At 42.1% G+C, this 20,657-nt stretch overlaps 1 protein-coding gene across 5 annotated transcripts; it reads left to right on the forward strand.

Moving 5' to 3' along the window:
* The first annotated feature begins 1,610 nt into the window (after positions 1 to 1,610).
* LOC109875528 (atlastin-2-like) lies at positions 1,611 to 20,609 on the forward strand. Of its 5 annotated transcripts, XM_020467861.2 has the most exons (14): positions 1,633 to 1,763; positions 9,705 to 9,979; positions 12,055 to 12,189; positions 12,576 to 12,680; positions 13,086 to 13,136; positions 13,721 to 13,777; positions 13,995 to 14,087; positions 14,464 to 14,602; positions 15,218 to 15,345; positions 15,855 to 15,911; positions 16,487 to 16,558; positions 17,872 to 18,303; positions 18,900 to 18,914; positions 19,028 to 20,609. In XM_020467861.2, the coding sequence occupies exons 1-14, from the start codon at positions 1,691 to 1,693 to the stop codon at positions 19,136 to 19,138; spliced, it is 1,743 nt and encodes a 580-aa protein (XP_020323450.1). In that variant the 5' UTR covers positions 1,633 to 1,690; the 3' UTR covers positions 19,139 to 20,609. The 5 variants fall into 5 exon arrangements, 4 of the variants coding, with proteins under 4 accessions (XP_020323451.1, XP_020323450.1, XP_031654772.1 ...); XM_020467862.2 differs by lacking the exon at positions 18,900 to 18,914 and having other exon boundaries at positions 1,611 to 1,763; XR_004204414.1 differs by having other exon boundaries at positions 17,872 to 18,914.
* Positions 20,610 to 20,657: the final 48 nt, after the last annotated feature.

Genomic DNA, 20,657 nt, shown 5'->3' on the forward strand with positions numbered 1-20,657 from the left:
TGATAGTGAACTGGCCAGTGCATTTGCAAGGACTTTTCCTACCACCACTTATTTGCATCACGTGGCATGCTCCACTTAGCTCGTACTACAAACTAACAAGGGTCCAGGAAGATGCACGTTTGACTTTGTTTGGGACTGGAAAACATGTTTGTAGGCTTTAATCATTTAATCAATGACAAAAAAAAGGATAGAGAACATGTTGGATCAATATGGAAGACCACTGAGTCAATCTTTACTTCATTGACTGTTTTAACGTGTCCACTCAGTGAAGCGTGAAACATAATATTAAAATCCCCTGAATGCTTTGCTTTATGTACCACAGTTAAGGGGGTGAAGATGAATGTAGCCTAGTTATATAAATATGATGCTTTAGGTTGTTATATTGGTTCACATGTGCATTCACTTGTTTTGATGGCTAATAATGGATTATACTGAGCTGGCCCTATTTCTCTTTCAGTGCAACTGTGGAGTTGGTGATAACTGACGTGGAGTTGAAATATTTCTGTATATTTTAATTTTACGTTCGTAGTCTGCCCATATATTTTGTGGGGGAAAAAAATTGTCATTTTGTTCTAACCATTTACAAAAATGATACAATCTACATGGTTCAGTTTTTTATTTTATTTTATTTATTTCTCCTTTATTTAACCAGGTAGGCTAGTTGAGAACAAGTTCTCATTTACAACTGTGACCTGGCCAAGATAAAGCATAGCAGTGTGAACAGACAACACAGAGTTACACATGGAGTAAACAATTAACAAGTCAATAACACAAGTAGGAAAAAAAAGAGTCTATATACATTGTGTGCAAAAGGCATGAGGAGGTAGGCGAATAATTACAATTTGCAGATTAACACTGGAGTGATAAATGATCAGATGGTCATGTACAGGTAGAGATACTGGTGTGCAAAAGAGCAGAAAAGTAAATAAATATAAACAGTATGGGGATGAGGTAGGTAAATTGGGTGGGCTATTTACCGATAGACTATGTACAGCTGCAGCGATCGGTTAGCTGCTCAGATAGCAGATGTTTGAAGTTGGTGAGGGAGATAAAAGTCTCCAACTTCAGCGATTTTTGCAATTCGTTCCAGTCACAGGCAGCACAGAACTGGAACGAAAGGCGGCCAAATGAGGTGTTGGCTTTAGGGATGATCAGTGAGATACACCTGCTGGAGTGCATGCTACGGGTGGGTGTTGCCATCGTGACCAGTGAACTGAGATAAGGCTGAGCTTTACCTAGCATGGACTTGTTGATGACCTGGAGCCAGTGGGTCTGGCGACGAATATGTAGCGAGGGCCAACCCAGTAACTGGAACATCAACTGAAAAATGCATAAACTTCACATGGACAACTCAACCCTATATCTCTAACTATCAAATAGAACATACAATATGATGTTCATTAAAGATGTTGAATAAATTCAGCGTATTTTCAGACAAAATATTATTTTGGAATTTGTGTGTGTGTATCTGCATGGCAAGAACAATGCCCAGTATCAGACCATAATAATCCAAACAAAAATCAGTCAGAAGGTTGAGGCTTTCAATCAAAGTACAAACAATGCTCCTACATCTTCCATTAATTCATGTAGGACCCTGCGGAAAATCCACATCGTCTGAACTCGATAGAGACAAGGGGAGGGGTTTGGGGTTTTTACGTCAGCTGAATTTGATTATTTTGAACGGGTCAAGATGGCGGAGAAGAGCGGGTTGAAGCATCGGAATCACTCTCAGCAAAATAGCGAAAACAGCACTTTCGACGAAGGTATTATTTACCCTTAGTTTGCAAATTATATCTAAACATAAATATAATTAGGTTGTTTTGTGGGATTGACGATAATATCCCTGTTTCATTCTGAGCTAACGTTATCACGGACGAGGGAACGCTATCGAGTTCCAGTGCAGAGCATCCATCCCATTATTCGTTTCCTACTCACTTTTCAATTTTGGGAAGAAAATTTTGAATTAAAATGAACGTCTTGATTGGGTCTGACTGAAACTAAATATTATGACAACCCAAATGTTTCAGTCCACAAAGTCAAAGCCTACCTAGCCGGGAATAATAAGTTAGCACTACACAAACTGGCTACTGACTGTTCCTTTTTGTAATTCTAGCTAGCTAATTTATGTTATCTGGCTGACATTTACGTCTTACTTGCTAGTTTTAGAAAATCCAGATAATCTTCGTTTTTTTGCCATCTAGCGAACTACCAGTATGTCTTGCCCCATTAGCCAACGCTGGTACCGTATGTGAAGGCATGAACCACCTTATGTCAAAGCTAATGGTAATCTTCAAGTGTCAATGTCATTGTTCGATAGCTATTGGTAGCTAGCTAGCGTGAGCTTGTAAACTGCTAGCTAGGTAGTATTATTGGCTAGTTTTAAATGAGTACATGATGACCTGAATGACATGTGTTTTGTGTAACTAGCTAGCTATTTTAGTTGGCTAGTTGTCTAAACAGCTGGCTAGCTGTCTAAACAGAGGTTTGTTAGAAGGTAACGCTCTAACGTTAGTCTACTGCAAACAGAATAGCTAACTAGCTAGTAGCCTTGCCTACTTGGAATTAATTTGGCCAGCTAGACGTTAGTTAGCTGCTGTAGTAGCTGGTCTTATCTACTCTCTTACACAACCTCTCAAAAGGATTAACTAGCTAGTTTGCCTAGGCAGTTGACCATCAATGTTGGAATACTGTGCATACTTGATACCTTAGCTTTACTATATCATTAACTGTTACAATACTGACTGCATGAAAGTAGGCCATTGCACTTTAACTGCTTCCACTATAAGCCCTAGAGATCAAGTTTGTTTACTTGCAGCAGTTGTTCCTGTAACCTTACCTAGCCCTCTTGCATTGATGCACAAGTTTAGGGTAATCTCTCATGGTGTGTTTTTGAACATTGCCAGCATTGGGGGTTGTAGGAATGGCTTGAGTTGAAGGGGATGTGAGCTTGAGCTCATGTTTTAAATGGATACTTTGGGATTTTGGCAATGAGGCCCTTTATCTACTTCCGCAAGAGTCCAATGACCTTCTGGATACAATTTTTATGTGTCCAGTATGAAGAAGTTAGAGGTTGTTTCCTTCAAACTAATATAAAATTGCATTAAAATATATGGTATCCACAAGTTTCTTACTCTGGGGAAGTAGATAAAGGGCCTCATTGCTGAAATCCTGAAGTATTAATTTAAGTTGGTTCTGCTAATGTGGACATAATTTGGACTTCTTGAAATGAGGCAAGGTCAGAGGTGTAGGAATTAAAACTTCTTGGAATAAAAATAAAAAATCCATACAAGGAGAGAACTGCGTCTGACCATCCATCCAAGCATGGGAGATTAAGAGGATGGCACATTTTGTAAAGGAAAGCTATTATTGGGATAGGGCAGGAGCCCATCTCCTGTTTCTAAAGTGTGAGGCTACTGTCTGGCTATCCAATTAAATGTTTTCTTATCCAATTTTCTCCCCATTTCCACCCTTAAGACCTAGGCCAAGCTTTTGCACCTCTTGGCTAACATTTTATGTGCTAGCTAGCTAGCTTAGTTGGAGCAGCCATTTAGCATAGCATGCTCTCTCAACCAACATGCATCCCCTGCAGTAATGACGACCTGAGTATGCTTTAATTTATACTTAGACTGCCTACTGACTAGCAATACACTGAGTTCCAGTGAGTCCAGGTATCATCCTAACATGGCATTATCTGTGACACAACTGTCTCAGTGGACAACTGCTGACGGAAGAGATCTCTGGCTATAGGATGGTGACTAGGATCAGCTTCCCCTCTCGCAATCCTGACCTTAACGATTAGTAGGAGAAATACCAAACTGACTCGAGAGCAATGTCTATGCAACTTCAGCCTACACTGATATCTGCGCATGCATCTGAACAGAGTGCTGATAAGTGAGCAAGAGAACATTGGCCTAAGTGAACAACATTGCAGGGCCTAGGTTATAAAAAGCCTAGGTTAGCTCTATTTGACCTATGGCATGATTTTAATAGATTAGCGTCCCTACCCCATTGACGTTTACATTTAAAAATTGTAAGGTTAGTGTTTAGGGATGTCCCAAGAATCCCGCATAGCACTAACCTATTAAGAATGGTTGATTCCTCTAGAGTCTAGACTGTAGGCAGGGAGGCATGCCAGCACGTCTGAAATGCCATTGAACTCTAGCCTCGATTATTATTATTATTATTTTTCTGATGTCATGCAGGTTATAGATCACATCTTGCCCAATATCTTGCTTCATATTCATGGCATTTCAGTATCGATTTCTCAGATTTGTCACGACTGCTGTTCACTTCACGCAGCAGCCTAGAGTTTACTGCCACCACTGTATCTCTCCTGTCATTTCTCCCCACCTTGACAACTCTCTCTGGTGTTGATGCTTTTTGATTGATGCCCTTTGGGTAAAGTGCTTGATGAGGTACACTTCCGAGGCTCAAAAAACAGTCCCCACTCTACACTAAGGATGTTATGATTCACTAATGGGCATCGGTCCCGATTCAAATCTTGAAGCTAAGACTGCATCAGTCCCAAACAGATACAAATGTATCGTGCATCGGTCAGAAAATCGTTTTGAAACATTACAAATCACAATTCACTTTTTGTTGCACATATTACTATATATCTGTATACCTTCCAAAAATAGTGTTTTGTGACAACTGATGCGTCCTCTCCTTCAGTATCGAACTAAGTGTGTAACTGTGAGTCATTGATCTAAAAGGCATTTTGCATGCCAAACAACTTCCAGGGAATATCAGTAGCCTAGTCAAACTGTTCCCAGTGTTGCGCACTGACAAACGTGCGGTAGGCAGCCTGATCATGCACATCTTCACATTTTAAATGCTGAAATGGCTTGTGCAATATTAGGCTTTATTAGAGTGACAACCCTTGTAAGTTGCTATGTTATTGTTATCTATGCTGTGTTGAAAATGTTTTTTACCGGAATAAAAGTAAGCTACTGTAGACAACTCTAATCTGCTATAGGCTACCTGTTGAACGGGACGTAACATTTGAATTAATTTTTTGATTGTTCAGGTTCACAATCAGCAATAGTTTTGGTAGTTTTGCATTAGACAATCAGTGTATACAGGGTAAGGAATACAGGTTTTTAGATATACAGGGTAAGGTTGACAATTTCATAACTAAGACAGTAATCATTTTGCGAGGCAAACTGCATGGCCAAAGTAGGAGAAAAGAAGCTCCCTAAACTTCCAAACGGTCAAAACCATTTGATTTTGAGATGGGGTGAAATCCAAAGTTGTGCTATATATTCATTGGCTATGTCATAGCTAATTTGTAAATGTTAAATATTCATACATTACTAGCTCAAACACTTAATCTGCAACAATGACAAGTTAATTAGTGGGGGAGTGATTTCAGCTAAATTGCCCCCCTGCCCATATCTGATAGTGGTAGTGGGGTGGTAGATGCCTAATCTCCTTTATGGCTCAGATCAGGTGCCTACATGGTTCATACTCCATAATTAAGCAATAAACCCTGAGGTGGTGTGGTATACGGTCAATATACCACGGCTAAGGGCTGTTCTTATGCACAACGCAATACAGAGTGACTGGACACCGCCGCTGTGGTATATTGGCCATATACTGCAAACCTCTGAGGTGCCTTACTGTTATTATGAACTGGTTACCATCTTAATTAGATCAGTAAAACAAAATGTTTTGTCATACCTGTGGTATACCATGGCTTTCAGCCAAACAAAATTCAGGGTTCAAACCACCCAGTTTATAATTCACGACACACACACGCCATAGACCTACATCATTTATACACGCGTCAGCTCACAGATTCAGCTCATATGAGCTCCATTAGCAGCACATTTTTCTAAGAATGGAAAATTTGTTTATGCAACATGTTAGTGCATCAACCTTTTTAACTTTTTCTCTCCAATCAAACCGAATCGCACCGAATCATTTCAAACTTAAACGTCTCGTTCTTGTATCATATCGGATCCTATGTATCTAAAGTCAGCACAAATTTTTTTTTTCAGGGCCCTGTCTTTCAAAGATAATTTGTAAAAATCCAAAACGTCACAGATCTTCATTGTAAAGGGTTTAAACACTGTTTCCCATGCTTATTCAATGAACCATAAACAATGAATGAACATGCACCTGTGGAACGGTCGTTAAGACACTAACAGCTTACAGACGGTAGGCAATTAAGGTCACAGTAATGAAAACCTAGGCCACTAAAGAGGCCTTCCTACTGACTCTGAAATACAACCAAAAGAAAGATGCCCAGGGTCCCTGCTCATCTGTGTGAACGTGCATTAGGCATGCTGCAAGGAGGCATACGGACTGCAGATCTGGCCAGGGCAATAAATTGCAATGTCCGTACTGTGAGATGCTTAAGACCGTGCTACAGGGAGACAGGACAGACAGCTGATTGTCCTCGCAGTTGCAGACCACGTGTAACAACACCTGCACAGGATCGATACATCCAAACATCACACCTGCGGGACAGGTACAGGATGGCAACAACAACTGCCCGAGTTACACCAGTAATGCACATTCCCTCTGTCGGTGCTCAGACTGTCCACAGTAGGCTGAGGGGGGCTTGTAGGCCTGTTGTAAGGCAGGTCCTCACCAGACATCACCGGCAACAATGTCCTATGGGTACAAACCCACAGTCGCTGGACCAGACAGGACTGGCAAAAAGTGCTCATCACTGACGAGTTGCGTGTTTGTCTCACCAGGTGTGATGGTCGGATTTGCGTTTTTCGTCGACGTATTGAGCGTTACACCGAGGCCTGTACTCTGGAGCGGGATCTACGTGAAGGGTCCGTCATGGTCTGGGGTGGTGTGTCACAGGTGCCGATACAGTATGTATTGCAATTTTATTGCAATGGATGTTCCAAACAGGCTATTGATCACTATATGTCTGCTGCAGAGGGACGAGAGAACCATGAGAAAATCAGTCTTGGAAATAAGTGTTGGAAACATATTGGTTCACTATTTTAAAAATATGGAGAACAAGCTATGAAGGAAGAGTACTGGAGTTTTGGTGCACGTACAGCCAAATAGCGCAAAAATAATACTGCAATATCAAAGCAATATGATGGTTTGTCAAGATTAATGTCCCTATAACTAGTTTTCTTTTTCTTGCCCCAGTCACTGCCTAATGCACGCATGACTCCTTTCTATGCACACTGAAATTGCAATACGCTTTCACAGGGCAATTCAGAGAAACCAAAAAATAAGATCGTATTTTATAACTTGGCAATAGAACAAGCTATCAAATTATGCCCACTTGAACCAAATTGTGATTTATTATGAGCTGTTTTTGGATTGCATAAACAACAAATTGTGTGATGGTGGGGATGCTGGTGTTGTTCCAAACAAAACCAGTGTGCTTGCTGTAGTTCCTCAACGGCACTGCTAGGAGACCTCAAAAAGCATCTTATAGTTGGAAGACTCTTGAGATATTTGAGTCCTTTTGGCTGGTCCCCTGACGTTTGGCATGATAACATGTTGGTATATGAGCAAAGCGCTCAAAATATTGCAGCAAGTCTTCCTGAGCCATGAACTCGCTCTCATCCCGTACCTAGTCAGATCGTTCATCACTTGCTCCTCCCAGCAGCATTGGCTTCCAGCTGCTAATTTGGCCAAATAAGCTTCTATCCTCATAGGCTGTTAGAACCAATGGGTTCACATGTTTTATGAAAAACTGGGTCGAATCAATCTTAAATCTTCCCTTCCCTCTGCTAACCCTTTTTCAGTCCAACTCCCCCTGTAATCTGAAAGCCATATTGCCCAGCCAGATATGGTGTAGGCCTAAACCCATTCAGTCCTTTCAGGACTCTGAAGGTGGTGTAGACCGGGACGGAGGCTAGTGATTACGCTTTCAAGTTCGTAATGCAGCCTAGCCAAATGAAGACGTTGTGAATGGTCATCCTCTGGCTGTTACTCTAGATTAGGATTCCTTGAGGGCTGCAGTGTGTGTAGGCTTTTGTTCCATTCCAGCTGTAACAATGCGACTCCAGGTGCGTTTAGCTAGTGCTGGTCACGAAGAAAGACCTGCACACACTTTGAACTCTCCAAGGCCGTGGATGCCCAATCCGGTGCTGCACTAGGTTTAGGCCTATGCGTACACGGACGTTTTCCGGCCACAGGATTCTACATTGAACATGCTTTTTAGTACAGGTTTAAGTTTGTCTAGGAGTTGTCCAGATGTTACCTGCTGTGCCCTAGTCTGAAACTTGAATTTAGTTTAACATTCTAATAGATGCCCATTGAGGTGCCCAATTAAGCATCCTTATTGCCCATATTAATTCCTATAAGACACAAGGCTGTTTCGGTACTGCAGCACAAGGCAGGATTATTTATACGAAGCATTCGGTCATGGTGGTCAGTCAAGGCCATGGCTATGATGAACAGTTGCTTGTTGTGTAGATGTTTATCAAGTTATTCAATTAGCATAGCAATTAGCACAAAACTGGTTGCTTTGCCCTTAAAACCCCTTAAATGTCACGCTCGTGTTATGCTGACCTAGTCTGAAATGACGGGGCTTTATTTGTCTTGCGTTCTGACTGGCCAGTGATGACTGCAGTGTCGTCTTCTGTAATGTGGTGAGGGTGGCTGCGTGTGCCCCTCATTATGGTCCCCCTCTCCCAATGGGCTGACTGTCCTTGGGATGAGCCCTCAGTCTTTATTAATGAAAGAATTTGGCAGGGGAGGCCGACTGATGTAGTGCTGGCAGGGCTGCACAGTCTGCCTGCTAGGTGTGTGTGCGCGTTTTTGTTCTAACTGCTCTAACCACTGTTTGTTTCATACCCCTTCACAAACTGCAAACTTGGCAGCCCAGTTCCTGCCACTTTGTTTCCTGTTGTGCATTTCAGGGAGCGTATGGTACAGACTGTATTCTTTCAGATGTTTCACCCAAAGAGCAGCTCAACTATTCAGAGAATATCAGCATATATTGTAGTTCTTCATTGAATTGCATCCATAAAAGGTTAATGATAGTCATTTATGCCTACTCATGATTACTGCTCTCCTATCGTTTGACTTGAATGTTACTGTGGCATACTGACATGTCTGAAGTCAAGAACCTTTGACATCAAAGCTTGTGACTTATGACTGGGACCCATTATTGATATGACTGCAGTCTGCTGTTTCTGATGTTTGAAGGGACGGTTCCCACAAATTAAATTATTTTAATCTCTTCCAAGGACCTTACTGGTGTGATCAGAGCGGGAGTCTCTCAGACATAGACTACCGGTCTAAACCACACCGTAGAAAAACAGGAAGCAGAAAGGCAACCAGACACACCAACTTGCTGCTAGCTAACACTACATTTAGAAAACAAAAGAATCTTTGACATCCCGCAATCTGCAGAGTACCTTTTTGATATTTTAAATTGATATTATAGTTCCAAGATTTGGCCTTGTTCCATTAACCCAAGGTTTAGACTAAATAGGTTTAACATGGCTACATATTAGTCTTAGCATCATTGAGTGGAAAACGATGGCGTAATGGGTTAATATGCCCCAATAATTAAGTTAAAGTAACACAGTTGAATTTATATTGTGGATGAACTAGTTGGCATATGCAGGTATCTCTGTGTAATATCCACTTTATATCTAACCAGTAACCACTTTTAGGTTTGAAATAGTTAAACTCTGATTTGGGAGGTTGACCTCTTTAAGTTATAAATTGAGGACCTTCCCTGTAATGATCCTAAACATCTCTCCCAGGTGAGCATGGGGTGGAGGATGTGCCTCATAAGATGAGCCCTGAGGAAGAGAAGGCCCTGTTGTCGGAGGAAGATGCGTTGTCGGCCAGGCCGGTACAGATCGTTGTGGCTCATGAGGACGACCACGCCTTTGAGCTCGACGAGGCGGCGCTGGAGCGCATCCTGCTGCAGGAGCATGTGCGCGACCTCAACGTGGTGGTGGTGTCGGTGGCCGGTGCCTTCCGCAAGGGCAAGTCCTTCCTGCTGGATTTCATGCTACGCTTCATGTACAACCAGGTGAGACTATACACAGGTGTTCCTTGTACAGCCTACATGTACAATCAGGGCCTAAAATGAACTCCACCAGCCACTGTTAAAATGTTTTTTTTTAACTCAAATTACACCAACAAAACCCAGTAAAATAGATGTGCATGCGTTTGTAATCTTTCTAAAACAACAAATGTATTACTAGTAATGTGGTATATGATTTAATGTTTGTGACCCTATCACAGGTTACCTTGGTAATGCAACGGTTTCTGCCTGTGAGATTGAGTCTGACTAGTAGCTGCGTTGTCTTGTCTTCCCTAGCAATTGAAACAAACAGAAAATGTTGTGAACAAAACAATGTAAATAACACAAGGACAATGTCTCACTTCGGTAGACTTTCATTCCAAGTAAATTAGACCTACTTTTATGCCTGTACCAGTGCTTCTAAAAATGTATCTTTCACTCAGCTCTTCACGTGTGCACAGCCCCCAGCCAGGCAGTGTTGCAACACTAGTTGGGATAGGCTATAGGATTCGTAGCTCTGACTTTTGCGATTAATTTACCAGCTATGAAACGGTTTTGAAAATGGAAATATGCTACTGCAGCATTTATCTATAAATGGGCTTTTATACATGACTTTATACATGACTTACAACCAGGAGAGGGAACACACAGGCTTATGTACTATATGTACATTGTACTACATACTACATAAGAGAGACCACATAGGCATGCATTGTTACATGTAGAATTAGTTGTATTTAGGACACTTCCTGGGGTCAGCTACATTAAGGCCTATACAATTTAAAAACACTTAAGTGGACGCATGTGTGTTAGTGTGCAGCCTATACGGACAACACACATGCTCTGACCCACCAGGTATGGAAATACACAGGAAAGCAATGCAAACACTGGCTCTCAACCCGCCAGCCTGGAACATAGTAGAATATGAGGCAGGGTTCAACGTTAACTTTTTTTTTTTTTTTTGAGACCACGTAAACTCATGCTTTTGGCTAAGTAGATAGACGTCAGTCGATTTCCAAGTACAAATTCACTTGGCGGCCAGTAGACTTCTGGTCTACTTGCCCCGACCGAAGAAATTGATGTCAAACCCCTGTGAGAACAGTAGCACGGCTCATGTCACATGTCTGGTGAACTTAATGTGGGTCTGAGTGCTTTGTGACCTGTGGGATTTCGCTGCATTGAAGAGCTGCAGCTGCGCTGTGAAATGATCCAGCGGCACTTATTGAAAATGTTGCCTGTGTTGGGCTACTTGGCAGTGCTTTGGGACATCTGCTAACATGAGTGTCCTTTGAACAAGTAGAACTTTCAGGACACTCTATTGGCCCTGATAGAACATTTTACAAGGATGGACTTCAAACAAACTTGTTAGATGAAATCACACAACTAACCAGAAATGATACTTATCTTGAGTTGGAAAACATTGTCCTCATACTTTTCATTGAAAGTGAAACTGTTAAGAGCTGCGAGGAATTCATTCATGCGTCACATTGGACGCTTAGGGAGTAAACTTATCAGGATTTCTGCCACAACTTGCTAAACCCTTGTCAGTTAATTACATTTCGCTGTTCATAACTTGTTTAGGGGGATGACCATAATCCGTTTGAGCTGAGCTTAAAGCTGATTTTTGGGCAGCACAATGCTTGGGACTGTGGCCTGCTTTTGCAAGAACTCTGCCCTTTATTCCAGGAATAAAGGCTGCTTTTGTGTGTGGCCCTCAGTTTGAGCGGGGATCGCCATCAATATGCAACTCAAGTATGCTAACAAACAGGAGGGTCTGGGTTAGGGGAGTTCAATAAGTAAAAATACCTATCCCCCAGACACTTCATGCATATCTGGAAGACATCTGATGGGTATTATTAGGTACTGTGGTATTTCTTGCCCTCTAATAGTCTTGGTAGGGACTGGACCATATTGCTCGCTTATACCTTTCAGGTTTACATGAATTTGTCTAGGGGAAATGGCTAGAGGTTGTTTCTGGGCAAGGCCAGAGAGGACTGCTTCAGTCAACCAGAGGTGTGGCACTGTAGCTACATGGCTCATATGATCTTCAATCTCCTGCTTTGTCCTCTTTGTCCTTTCAGACATCCTGCTCCTGGCTGGGTGGGCACGAGGAGCCACTGACAGGCTTCACCTGGCGGGGGGGCTGCGAGAGGGAGACCACGGGCATCCTGGCATGGAGCGACGTGTTTGTGGTGGACAAGCCAGATGGGAGCAGGGTAAATACAAAGTTTCTTTTCCCTTGGATGGGCACACATTTTCTCCCAACTAATGTTGAATTGTTTTTAAGACCTTGCTCTCCAAAAGTAAAGTTTCTGATATTTTCAGACCACTAAAACGATCAAGATGAGTCCATATTAAACGGCATCAGTTGTGAAGCAAAATGTGGAAATGATATGCCGTGTATCGTCTCCGTTCACTTTGGATTGCGGCATATAGCTGGATTTATAAAACAGATTTACCAACTTTGTTTTTGGAGTGCAATGTCCCTTTTAAAGACACGATTTCAAATGTCCAGTTGTCCATTGGTTATTTCAACTGATTTAATACCCCTTGATTGGTGAAGAATATTACTTTGTAATTGATTTGATCCTTTCTCTGAAAGGTTGCGGTTCTTCTAATCGACACACAGGGGGCTTTCGACAGCCAATCAACCATCAAAGATTGTGCGACACTGTTTGCGTTGAGCACCATGACCAGCTCTGTACAGGTATGACACTCCCCCTCAGTGTTGTGTACTGTTTATATTAAGGTATTCATTACTCGAAGTAGGGGAGTTCTACACTGTGCGTATGTTTAATTGCCATTATTGAAAAAATAAATAATAGGGAACTGGGTGACTATAGGCTGTTTGGACGAGGAATGCCACTCTTGCTATACCCCTTTTGCCAGTAAGTTTGAGGAATTGAAAAATTTGACATTTTCCTGAGACTTGCGTGCATGTTAAATACAGTTTATGAAGTTGTATTGTCATGTGCTAGTTCTAGACTGACTGAATACCAGACTTTCCTCCTCCCCATACCAACTTTTCAATTCATGCAAAACATTGATTGAAAGTGTGAACTCTGGACTTTAGTACAGGTTATTGATGTTTTGATGATTTGTCACCCGTTAGGTTTACAACTTGTCTCAGAATGTGCAAGAAGATGACCTTCAACATCTCCAGGTGTGTGTGTGTGTGCACGCGCGTGTTTGGATTGTTTTGGATGGTGGACTTACAATCTTCAACACTGCTTTGGCCATGAGCTTTGGACATTGAACTCCACGAACAGATGCTGTAACTTGAAAAGGATCTTTACTTTGTTATATCATAGCTCTCCAGGGGGAAATGTCTACATTATATTCCTTTGATTATCATCCATGCAATTGGAACTATTGTACTTAGTGGGTCATCAGTAGAGCACTTGTATGGAAGTGTATAGCTGCTTCCTCCCTTGTTAAAGATACACAATGGATGTTTTTAATTGCTAAATGAACTTCAAATTGACTTGAAATGTGACTGTACAGGGTACCCCTTTTGGCTCGAGCACCCCTAGAAGCAAAAGTTATATATAGCCTCTCTAAAACCTTCTCAACAGAATGAGAACAGAAATTAGGCATGTTATTGACATCACTGTCCTATTAGACGGCAAGTCAGCTGCAAGACTTCTCGTTGTTATTAATAGATTGTTTGACTGACTGTTGACCTTTTTGACGAGGACGTGGAGTGTTACTCTGATTTATAGCTGACTTTTGTTTTTCCCTACCTAGCTCTTTACCGAATATGGAAGGCTGGCCTTGGAGGAAATCTATGAGAAACCCTTTCAGGTATTGTCACATTTTTCTGCTCCCTTTCCTGAATGAATGGCCTGCAACACATTTCTCACTGGATAATAATGAAGAGGAGATTTGTAAGTAATTGTGATGGCGCTAATAGGCATCTCTAGTCTTATTTCAATATGGCTGCCATTACTTGACACTTTGTGAAAAGTCTATAGTCCTATAGTATCTTTAATATTTATTCCTTAATTGCCTTCCACAACAGACTTTAATGTTTCTTATAAGAGACTGGAGCTACCCTTACGAGCATCCCTATGGCTTGGACGGAGGGAAGAGTTTCCTGGAGAAGAGATTACAAGTACGCATTTTTTCACTTGCTCCATTTGTTTTAAGAAAATCAGAGCTTTAACTTCTCTGACATTTCAGGAACTAAAGCACTTATACACGTTCTAATTATGCATCCACTGTTCAAACAGCCTGGTTTGTTTGCGCAGTCATGCCAACTCCTATGGACAATGGTATGACAACGACCAGTAGTAGGCTGTACAGCTCATGGAAAATAAAAGCTGCACACTTGGGTTCTGAAGGAATAAATGTAATGGAAGCCAACTCTCCGACAGCTATGCTGCCTTCATCAGGGTTTTAGCACAAACCGATCTGAGACGGAGCTAATTCAAACACATATTTGTCCAACCATTTACTTGAATAAGCAAGAGTCTCTCCACTGTGTGCAGGTGAAACAGAACCAGCATGAGGAGCTGCAGAACGTCAGGAAGCACATCCACTCCTGCTTCTCTAACATTGGCTGCTTCCTCCTGCCCCACCCCGGCCTCAAGGTGGCCACCAACCCCAACTTTGATGGCAGACTCACAGGTACGCTATAGGAAAAGGTTGCTAAATTACTCTTGTGGAAAGATTGCACACCTATCTCTGAGAGCATGAGCAGTGCCATTGAGGGCCATCTCTATTTTAAAATAGCCAATTTCCTCTTTTACTTCAGTGTATTGACAGTTCATGGCGCTGGCCATGCTAAAACAGGCTTTAGTCAAAGTACCCCATAGCCAACTCTGTCAATTCCAAATAAACCAGCACCTACCCCAAGGCACTCCTGTAGATCTGAAGCGATTGGATAGGTCTAAGCATTATGGTCAAATTTCTAACCAGGCAATCAGAAGGTAAGGTGAAGCAATTACCATAACGCTATATGTATCCAATTATCTCATATCCAGGTGTGCATAGGGAACATGGTTCACTGTAGACTTGTATTCTTGGATTTTAGAAGAAAAGTGCTACATAAATGCGATCAATTACAATACAAAGGTCATCTTTCAAAGTTATAGGTCATCTTTCAAAGTTATAACGTGTTTGCCTTTATAGTTGCATTTAAGGTCAGATGGCGATTGGTAAATTTTTCACTGGTTTAAAAGGGAAATGTCAACAGACCTTTTTTAATAAAGAAATGCATTTCCCACTTGTTACTCCCTCTAGATATTGATGACGATTTCAAGACTGAGCTCGTCAACCTAGTGCCAATCTTGTTGTCCCCGAAGAACTTGGTGGAGAAAGAAATCGGAGGATCCAAAGTGACGTGCCGAGACCTTGTACAGTATTTCAAAGTAAGTCGATCGTTTCAAACATTCCTTCTGAGCTTATACCTTGCCATCATTAGCCGGCCTCCACCCAGTGCCCTGAACTTAGTCACTGTCACTAGCCGGCTACCACCTTGTTACTCAACCCTGCACCTTCGAGGATGCTGCCCTATGTACATAGACATGGAATCACTGGTCACTTTAATGTTCACAAACTGTGTTACTTGTTTTATATGTATATACTGTACTCTAGTCAATGCCACTTTGGCGTTGCTCGTTCTAATATTTATATCTTAATTTTGTTCTTTCCATTTGAGATTAATGTGTATTATTAGATATTACTGCACTGCTGGAGCTAGTAACACAAGCATTTCGCTACACCCGCAATAACATCTGCTAAATATGTGACCAATAAAATATGATTTACTATATACCTCTCCTTTTATATACCTTTTTTTCCTCCTATACCTTTCCTCTTTAATACCTTTTCTTCTTCTGAATTTTTGTTGTTGCTTGTTTTTCTTTTTTCGGCACAGGCATACATGAAAATATACCAAGGGGAGGAGCTGCCTCATCCCAAGTCAATGTTACAGGTAGTTAACTCTCCAGATAGTCAATGATACATTCCCCTAACAAATAACTGGATTGTGTTACGAAATGGAATAGAATAGTTTGATACTGGGGTAAAACTGGGAGGTACTGCCTGAATTTGTCCAATTCAAAATCTTGTTTTGTTTTCTGTTGCAAAATGTTCTTGTAAATACAACCCTGAAGCATGCTCATGCTTTCACTTGTCGTTGACCAAATGTATTGTGTAGCATGAACATTCGTGGCGTCCCAAAGCCTTTTAGACCTTATGATACCGTTTATGTCACCTGGTCAATGAGCGATTAGCAAACAATATATGCTTTTACTCATGGGCGTGGGTAGGTTTGCCCCTTTCTGACCAAGATTTGTCTATTTAGAGGGCCCTTTGGGCTCGAACACCCCCAGAGGCGTGTTACCTCTGGGGTTGCTCGAGCCCAAAGGGCCCTCTAAACACGTATTCCATATAGCCTCTTTAAAACTTGAGTAGAATTTCATGCGTATGTTTAATGTTGATGCACCAAAGGGACCTAATCTCAGGACGGCTGCGTTTTCCCCTCTGCTTTCTTCCGCTGTCACCTAGGCAACGGCTGAAGCCAACAACCTTGCAGCTGTTGCAGGAGCAAAAGACATTTACAACAAAGGCATGGAGCAGGTAATTGAACAATTAACTTTCAGTTTTAAGCATCCAATTTAGCATCTGACTAATAAAAGCAGTCGAAGCGTTTACACCTGTGCAGATGAGTTGTGGCATGTTACTAGCTACGTTATACTCGAGATTGATTCAGTTGTAAAACTTTTTTTGTTCATTTAACCACATCTTAATTAGACGGCTCTAAATAAACTCTGTAAATAGCTCTGTTTTTGCTCTCAGCAAAGTTGTGCTCTCCTAGCGCCTACATCGAGATATGTGATGACTCCTTGTAGATCTGAAAGGATTTTGTTGATTTAGTCCCGTGTATAGCACCCCTTTGTAGTCTGGTGTGCAAGATGTACACACTTAAATTGTTTCTTCTGTATTGCTCTTTACTGAACAAAAATATAAACGCAACATGCAACATTTTCAATGATTTTACTGTGTTACAGTTCATATAAGGTAATCGGTTAATTTAAATACATTTATTAAGCCCTACTCTGTGAATATCACATGACTGAGCAGGGGCGCAGTCATGGGTGGGCCTGTGAGGGCATAAGCCCCCCCCCCCCCCCCCCACTAGGGAGCTAGGCACTGCCAATAAGAATTAGTTTTTCCCTACAAGGGCTTTATTACAGACAGAAATACTCCTCAGTTTCATCAGCTGTTTGGGTGAAGAAGCCGGATGTGGAGGTCCTGGGCTGGCGTGGTTATACATCGCCTGCGATTGTGAAGCTTGACCGTACTGCCAAATTCTCTAAAACGACAAGAGCCTGCTTATGGTGGAGAAATAAACATGACATTCTCTGTTAACAGCTCTGGTGGACATTCCTGCAGTCAGCATGCCAATTGCACGCTCCCTAAAACTTGAGACATCTGTGGCACTGTTGTGACAAAACTGCACAGTTTAATAGCCTTTTATTGTTCCCAACACAAGTTGCACCTGTGTGTAATGAGCATGCTGTTTAATCAGCTTCTTGATATGCCACACCTGTCAGGTGGATGGATTATCTTGGTAATGGAGAAATGCTCACTAACAAGGATGTTTACAAATTTGAGTGAAATAAGCTTTGTATGGAACATTTCTTGGATCTTTTATTTCAGCTCCCGTAACCAAGACTTTACACGTTGTTTTATATTTTGTTCAGTGTAGTTCTCAGATCTGAGGGGCAAAGAGATGTCTATACTTAGAGGCTAGGGGTTGATTTGCGATCGGAAATGTTCTTGCATCTGTCAGATGCCCAGCCCATATGGGCTTATAAGACACTGAATATTCAATAAGTAAATGAGTTGCAGTATGTGTGTCCCTCATAGCGAACTCTCCTTTCTCCCAGGTTTGCGGAGGCGACAAGCCCTACATGTCCCCGGATCAACTGGAGCGTGGCCACGCGAACCTGCGGCAGGTGGCGGTCAAACACTTTCGCTCGGTCAAGAAAATGGGCGGCGAGGACTTCTGCCGGTGCTACCAGGAGCAGCTTGAAGCAGAGCTGGACGAGGCCTTCACGAACTTCATCAAGCACAACGATGGCAAGAACATCTTCTACGCGGCGCGCACGCCAGCCACGCTCTTCGCCGTCATGTTCGCCATGTACGTGGCGTCGCTGGTCACGGGCTTTCTGGGTATCAACACAGTGGCCATGGTTTGTAATCTCATTATGGGCGTGGCACTGGCTGCACTCTGCCTATGGGCTTATGTGAAGTATTCCGGCGAGTTCCGCGAGGTGGGCAGCGTCATCGACCAGGTGGCCGAGACCCTGTGGGAGCAGGTGGGTGATCCGGGAGTGGAGGTTAGGGGGGAAGAAATGCCTGCGGCACGTCTCTTGATCATACTATTATGCATGTTCTGTTTCTCTTTTGCTTGGGCTCTTTCACTCACTTCTATTTCTACGCCTCTCATCTCCCTTTTAATGTATACATTTTTCCCCCGCTCCCTTTCTCTCTTTTCCTTTCTACTCTCTTCCCTTTTCTTTTCCTGTCTCACCCCATGTCCCCCTTCCTGCTTACTCTTTCACAGAGTGTTTGCTCCCAAACTCTTCCTCCTGTTCTTTTCCTAACCTATCTGGATGTGACTGAATGTGATTTACCAAAACCTATTTTCTCTCTCAAACCAGAATTTCCTTATCAGCCCAAAATGTGGTTCCTTATCTGTCTTTGTCTCTGGTTGAACCCTGATTCTTTATCTTTTCCCCAGAAGTGTGCACCCGCCACTTAAAATAAATGTATTAGTGTAAGCGTTGTTTCAACCACTGAGGGAGGGTGCAAGTGCACACTTTGGTAGAAGGGTAGAGAATTGGGATGCCTCTCACTACTATCCCCACTAATTAGTGTTCCATCTTTTTTTTTAACTTTGTGCTTGCCACAGAGGACTCCACGAAAGGTGAGGTGGACGGAGGGGAAGAAAGGCTCCATCTTTTGTCATTTTGGAGGCAAAAATACGTCACTACTAATGTCATTAACATGGCCACAATACTTCCCTTGCCTTGTTTTCAGATATTTTCCAAACTCTTTGAGGTGGCGAGGAGTCGAGTCCAGTTGGATTCCTTGATAACGACCCAGAGAACGAGACTGGCCTCCAACAACAATGTCAAGAAGAAAAACTAGCCCCTGCCGGTTTTCCCCCTTCGCTTGGTTTCCAGTGTCCATTTTTAGGACTATATATAAATGTTTTCTTTTTTGATAGCTCATGGTCCCCATGCCATGCTGGTTTAGAATTTAAAAACTGAATTTTATACCTGGTTCTCACCACAAATGTAGAGTACAGGTTGGCACTTTCATGGTTGATTTGTTTTCTCATTACGAGGGTAAGGGTGGGTAGGGTGACATTGGGTGCTTAAGTTTTGTCACGTGTGTGTGCATGATTAGCTGTCACCATTTCCATTTTTGGTATGGATGAACGTACTAACGAACAAATTAAGCTTGCTTTCCTTGCTCCTTTCACTCCACCTCTAGTTGGTTTTATTCTATTTTTCCCCCACTTCCTTTCATCTGATGTCACCCCCTCTCCTCCTTTTGTCTTTCCCACCACTCTTGTCTCTCTCCCCAGGTGTTGAAGCCTCTGGGCGATCACTATATGGAGGATAACATTAGGCTGAGTGTGGTCAACAGTCTCTGCTTGTCTGAGCGAGCAGGTGTCGCAACACGCCAAGTTAGAGTAAATGAGTGACCGACAGTCCACTTCCCACACTAACATTGCCAACCTGCCCGTAGAACCAAAGTTTACAGCTTTACCCTCTGTAATTGGTCATAGCTGCTTGTCACCTAACTCGGGCACCCAATGAGAAGGCGGCATTACGAGCGGTTAGCAGTGCGGGGAATGATGAGCCTGCCTCTTTTTCCTTGATCAGACTGCTGATTGGATGTCTTGTGAGATCATCCCCCCCCCTCATGGAAACTGATTGTTATAGTGACAGGACATTTTGTGGCAATTTATTTAAGCAGGACATTTTTCAGCTCAGTAGTTTGTGGTTGTCTGGGACAGGCAGCGTTTAGAGGTCTGTTTAAACCACAATTTACTCGTCTTTTCTGTAAGAGCTTTCTTGTTTTCCTTCCCACTTGTCTGAGTGAATGGATAACAATGTAAGAACAACCACTGCCTGCTTATCAGTTCAGCATCACCCTCCCCTCACTTCTCTCAACCAGTTGCTCTTAAGATGAATCATTTTGTATATTTCTATTCTAGTATTAGAATTGTTATTCTGTTGAAATTATTCCATCCAGACCATTACCACAAATGTGCAGTTTTGTACAGTTTCTTTTTACTCATCCAAAATGGGGCATGTGTACGAAATATACATATATAAATACATTTTCTATACCTTTTTTGTAGCTGGAAGAGCAATGGTTGTGGTAGGCCACTGTGCAGTTTACTGTATTTAAATGAATGATTTTGTGATTTGTGTATGTCCAATAAATTATTTTTTATATACATTTGTAAAGTAATCCACATTGAGCACTGCAATTCCACCCCTGCTGACAAATGTTTGTTAACTTAATTTGTCTTCTGTTGCAGTTTAAAGTTATTTCGTTAATTTATTTTTCAATACAAGATTAAAACAATACCACAGTATATGAAGTAATGCTTGCTTGGTCCGTTTGTACAGACCGAGGGCCCCCCGTACAC

Source organism: Oncorhynchus kisutch, linkage group LG20, assembly GCF_002021735.2.
Source record: "Oncorhynchus kisutch isolate 150728-3 linkage group LG20, Okis_V2, whole genome shotgun sequence".
In the NCBI taxonomy this organism is placed as follows: Eukaryota; Metazoa; Chordata; class Actinopteri; order Salmoniformes; family Salmonidae; genus Oncorhynchus; species Oncorhynchus kisutch.